This window comes from Hevea brasiliensis, chromosome 1 (assembly GCF_030052815.1).
Source record: "Hevea brasiliensis isolate MT/VB/25A 57/8 chromosome 1, ASM3005281v1, whole genome shotgun sequence".
In the NCBI taxonomy this organism is placed as follows: Eukaryota; Viridiplantae; Streptophyta; class Magnoliopsida; order Malpighiales; family Euphorbiaceae; genus Hevea; species Hevea brasiliensis.
The window spans coordinates 1,960,267-1,966,266 of NC_079493.1; the positions used below are offsets into that span (position 1 = coordinate 1,960,267).

At 32.8% G+C, this 6,000-nt stretch overlaps 1 protein-coding gene across 1 annotated transcript; it reads left to right on the plus strand.

The window, feature by feature from the left end:
- Positions 1-2,597: 2,597 nt before the first annotated feature.
- Positions 2,598-4,211, plus strand: LOC110673334 (cyclin-dependent kinases regulatory subunit 1). The gene is made up of 4 exons (XM_021836441.2): positions 2,598-2,738; positions 2,846-2,984; positions 3,073-3,133; positions 3,587-4,211. The coding sequence occupies exons 2-4, from the start codon at positions 2,932-2,934 to the stop codon at positions 3,737-3,739; spliced, it is 267 nt and encodes an 88-aa protein (XP_021692133.1). The 5' UTR covers positions 2,598-2,738; positions 2,846-2,931; the 3' UTR covers positions 3,740-4,211.
- The last annotated feature ends 1,789 nt before the right edge of the window (positions 4,212-6,000 follow it).

A 6,000-nucleotide genomic window follows, 5' to 3' on the forward strand; every position in this document is an offset into this window, starting at 1 on the left:
GCCAGATTAGCTATATCCAATGGAGCGTGTGGAGCGTGAGGACTACGAAATTAAAGGAATGTATTGTATGATAGTGAAATGGCAAGATATGGAAAAAAGAAGAAAGCAGAGAAGTAGTAATTAAAGCTGTTGTCATCAAATGTGGAGCAATGGAGGTGGTCTCCCCATATCCCTTGAAAGATGCTGCCATTGCTAGCCTATAGGAGGTGGTCTCCGCATATCCCTTGAAAGATGCTGCCATTGCTAGCCTATAGAAGTAGGAACCCCACTTTTAAAAATCTCTTTGTTTTTTCTTTATGGGGTTATATATGTGTGTGTATGCCTGCCATCTCCATCTGCCTATCTATAGCATATATGATGAGCTTCTTCAAGCTGATGGTTAGTCATTTCTATTAGCATTATTGCCACCCCCACCATACAAGACTCACATCACCCACCGTGGCTCTAATGCTTTAGTGGGTCGGTTTGGGGTGGTGGGAGGTGGCTGATGAATATGCAAGGCTCCTATATATAGATTTTGATAGAGATAAAAAAAAAAAAAAAAAAAAAAAAGAAAAATTGGGAGAGCTAAAATTCTCCCACAGGGCAACTTCATTCCTTTGGCATATTTCACAATGTTTGGTGAATGTTGATCTCTCCTCTTCGCTTTCATGAAATGATCTCAACTGGAGGTTCAGTTTGAGGCTCAGGTTCGAGACTTGAAGGAACTTGATCCATCACATCACGACAGCGAGTTAATTAGATTTATGGGCTTTTGTTTCATGCGTTATTCTTCTGTTGTTTCTGTGCTCTAAATACGTAAATGGAGAAGGTTATGTTTCTAATGGATTGTAATATGTGTGTTTAGAGCCAGTAGGAGAATAGTTATTAAGGATTGTAATGTTACTTTTGGCTTTGTATTAATGGCAATAGTTCTCTCTTTTTCTCTAAAGCTTTCTACTCTTGGAAAGAAGAATATTCCTTATTGGAAAGAAGCAGCAATGGCCCTTAAATACTTACTTTTAGTCCTCGTGTTCATGTGAGCTAGCTTGTTGCATTTACTGGTACAAGAATTCTCTTCAAGATTATTTCAATTCGTCTCACACTGTATAGAAAGATCCCTCAAGAAATTAATTACACTAGAACAATTCAATCCATCCCTAAATGCCTTGAAAAATCTCTTAATTTAAGATCACCAAGAATAGTAGTTGTTGATATATATATATATATATATATATATATATAGAGAGAGAGAGAGAGAGAGAGAGAGAGAGAGAGAGAGAGTTTGGAAGAATATGCCTTGAAAAATCTCTTAATTTAAGAATATATTGCCAAGTTCTTCTCAATGTTATGTACAAATTAACTTGCTTTTACAGGAGTGGAAAGATTCCCTAATGTCATGGGCTAATGTCAAGCATTAAGTATAAAAATCAAGAATTGTAAAGAAAACTTGTAACAAACCCTCCAAGGATCCAAAATCTGCATATGCATATTTCCAATGGTCCAAGAAAACCATACACTTTTCTTTTTTTTTTTTTATTAAGATTAAAACTCAAAATCTTACCGTTATGTGGAGAAATTTATTGACATTTATCTTTGTGCATCTATCTCAAAAATTCAGAACTTAAAAAGTTGTAGAAAACTAATATACTTAGAAATAAACTTATCCATACTCAATTAAGATTCAAACTCAATTTCTTGAATATAATTTCAGTGTCAATAAATTCATCATATCCGTTTTTATACATTTGTCTTATAATTTCAAGATTGGAGAAGATCGATGTAGTTGGGAATATGCCTATTCAAGTAACACCTACTCTGAAAACAATGCCCGTAATATTGGCAAAAGAAAGATCAATTGCAATGTTATTAAGGAACTTAAGCTTACTTAGCCTGGTTAGAGAGAGAGACAGAGAGAGAGAAGTGCTTAGAGAGCCTAGAACTATATTATAAGCCATTACATGATTGTGCTGAAGCCCAACTATGCAAATTTGTGCCTATCATCACATTCAAAACCACACATCAAAGTCAATTCTTTATCCATTTGCTGTTGAAGCCTGATGTGCAATCTCACTGGCTTTTCTGAACTGATGGGAAAATAAATGGAGATTTAATGCACATAATATTGATTTTAAAATAATTTTCTATTATTCAATTATAACAAAAATATATTTATTTATTTATCTTAAAAAATTAGTTTATGATATAATCGCAGTTATCAATCTTGTCAACACTAATAAGTAGACTATTATGATTTGGTTCAAATTTAAAATCAAACTGATTTAATTTGAAATTAAAATTGAATTAAAATCATGTCATTTTCTTTATATTTGTTAACATAATTGAATTCATAATTTAAAATTGAGATTATGAAATCTCGTAAATCTCATCTAAATCTCTGATTTTAAGAATTGAAATCAAATGAATTCAAATCATTTGTCACCCATGCTACTAGCAGGGTTTTTACTCAATTTTTCAAAAGGAAATTGCCTAAAAGAGAAATTGGAGAAAAAAAAAAGACGTTAGACATAGAATTGATTAACCTGAAAGCGGGAGAAATTCAAAATTTGAAATTCAAAAAATCCTTTCCCTTCTTCCATTTTCCAGATTAAATTAACCACATTTTTTTGGAACCACATTTACCATTTGCCCCCAATAATCTCATATATTTACGCTTTTGTCCCCCCTCTTTATCGAAACCGATATATTCTCCGGTCTCCACTGTTTTCTCACTCAAACTTCATCTCTCTATCTCTCAGGTATGAAATTCCCCCTGCGGTTCATCCTCTACTGATCGATCCACTTTCTTCGAGTCTTTTAATCTTCATTTCTGTTTATTCTTTGATGTTTGTTTCATTTTTCACAGATCAATTATAAAAACCTTGAAGAAACTCGAACAACTGATTTGAAAGTGGAGTTTGATTGGCACTAAAAGCCCTAGTAGAGTAGAAAATGGGTCAGATCCAGTACTCCGAAAAGTATTTCGATGACACTTATGAGTATAGGTATGTTGATCTCTTCCTTTCACTCTATGCTCCTTTAGAGCATTCATTGATTTGGGTGTTAATTCTGTTCTCGATTGTTTCCGTACAGGCATGTGGTGCTCCCTCCTGAAGTGGCAAAGCTTCTCCCAAAGAATCGGCTTCTCGCTGAAGTAAGTTTAATTGGGTTTTCTCTCGTGCTTTTGTCTTTTTCTTAATGGGCCATGATTTTATTATTTACTTGAATTTTGTGGTTGATTAGGGGATAATGACATTCTCTGGGTTTTAGTTCCACTTTTTAGGAGAGTGAAGGTAGGATTCAAAATTAATATTGGGGAGAAAAAAAATCAATTCAATGAATGGAGAACAAGAAATAATGTGATTCAGGGAAATTGGAAAAGTTGTTGGATTTAGGGTTTTATGGATAGGGATTTTCATTTTATCATCCTTACTGTGATTTTGTAACATTTCATTTAGTCTTGAATCACATTAAGTAAATTCAAGGTGTTTATGGGCAGCAAAAACCTTTGTTTGTTTGCTCAGGATGTATGGTGTGTATGAGCAGTGAAGATTGCTAAAATTCTTAGAAATATTGTTTTTGTTTTTTTGGTGATTTGTTTCTGCAGAATGAATGGCGTGCTATAGGCGTACAGCAGAGCCGTGGTTGGGTCCACTATGCAATTCATCGCCCTGAGCCACATATCATGCTCTTCAGGAGGCCCTTGAACTATCAACAGCAGCAGGAGAATCAAGCTCAGCAAAATATACTTGCTAAGTGATCGGCTTTAACTCTTATATGTGGAAAATGTCAAATACAAAATACTTTGGTTTATGCTCTGCATAAAAGCTATGATATATGGGTAATTTGGAGTTTTTCTAGTGTCATGTTGTAATTCTCTCCTTAGGAGAATTTCACTTTGGGCTCTTGTTTCTTCCTTTGTTAACCTTGACCTTGATTGATGTCTTGTCGTTATTGGCATCAGTTGATTAGATATATGATACTTTATGGTGTGTGTCGGTTGGATGTTATTGATCTAAAACTAATGGTGAATTCTGATCCTTGTTATTGTCTTATGGTATGTGTGGTTCTGGTTAGTGACTAGAATTCACAAGATTTAGACAGTGTAGTGGGTGTGTGTCATCTTGAATTTGCTTTCATATTTCTCAATCTAGTGTAAGATTGAATTGCTCTTCCATGCTATGTAACAAATTATGAAATATGGAACTTTGTCCTGTACTGTAATTGCTCAACTGTACTTGCCTAAATTTCCTAATGAAGCAAAATTTTTTTTGTAAAAATGCAGAATTTCACTTAATCCTCAACGAAGTCATAAAGTTGTTTCTTTTTCTCTTGCCCTTTCTGTTGCTGAATGCCAAAGCTCTGCGATTCCTTTCAAAAGTTGTACAAGCTCCACTTGATTTCACTGCTTAGGCCATAGAATCTTGCAATGAATAGATACACGTAAAAGTTTCATAGAGTATAATAACAAATAAAAAATTATTATATTAGTAGCAAACATTAAGAAAAGTTTTTTGAGTACAATTATAATTACATCATGCATGACTATTTTTATATAAAAATGAATTTATAATAGCTGAATCCTTTTTTTTTTTTTTTTTTCCAAATCTCCAATTTCTCTCTGAATTGGGTCAAGTCTCTCTTCAGTGCACTGCACACGAAAGCCCAATCTGATAGCATCTTCCCCTCTCTTCAGTGCCAGTGTAATGCAGTCGCTCACAGTTCTTCCATGCCAATCTTTTGTTTATACTGCGGTATTAACGATTCTTCTCTTTCTCCTAACGCCTCAGCTTGCCGAGCCCCCTTTACCTAACTCGGTGAATCAGGATCTGATTCGCCATTCGCATTAGTCAGGTAAATAGTAATTGAATTCATTGGACTCGGATATCTTGTTAGTTTTAGGGTTTTTTTGTGCTTTTTTTTTTTTTTTCCTAACTGAAAATTTATTTTGATTTGTAACTTTCATACATATAATTCTAAGCTATACTAGTCCTGGAGAGTGGATATTCATCACCTATTTTAGCTATTGTTGATGATCTTGGTTATCTATTTGTTCATTGATTTAAAAATTACAAATCTTTTTTATCATATGAATGAGATCTCAAGTTTGTGCAAATTGTACCTCTACGCGCTCTATCATGTATGCAAACCATTGGATGGGGTTCTGTGCATTGGAATTGGAACTGTAAATTTATGGTGATATAACCGTAAGCTAAGTCATAACTTGTGTGGTGATGGGGATTAGAGTGCATAACCATTAGCCTGTACCTATGGATCATGGTTTGCCATTGTTTTATATTCTAGTATGCATGATTGTTTTCGAAAAATGAAGATCTTGAGTTGTAAATTAATGGTTAGGATACTCATTGATTCGGTCTGATGAGATGATTTAAAGTTTTTGTATTTTCATTTTATCTTTATACAATTTATAAAATTTCAATTATATCTTATTTTTATTAACTAAAATAAATTAAATAAAATATATTTATAAGGTATATTTAGTGATTAATTCAAAAATAAAATATATCTTTAATTATTATTATATTGATAATATTATTTATAAATTAATATTTTATTTAAATATCTTTGAACCATTTATATATTTAAAAACAATAAATAGTATTTGAGTAATCTTTATATTTATTTTACTATATTAAAAAATCTAATCAAATAAGAAAATGTTATTAAACCATTTTATATTATACCATCTTTTCAAATATAATCATAATAAAAATCATACTATATAATATAAAATGATATGATATATTAATAAACTATGCTAAACTCAATTCAAACAGGGCATTATTTTGTTGTCTGTGGTTGTATAGATCACTCCTTAAGTTGATATACACCTATCTTGATGACCCTATGCGCAATGCAATTTGCTGCTGCTGGGTTGGCATTTCCCTTTTACATGGTGCAAGTGAATTGCATTCTCATTTTAAATGCCCAGAATTTACTTTTCTGTGTGCTTGTAGATGTTAGAATAATATGAACTGTCTTATGCAGGTCATCTAGGAG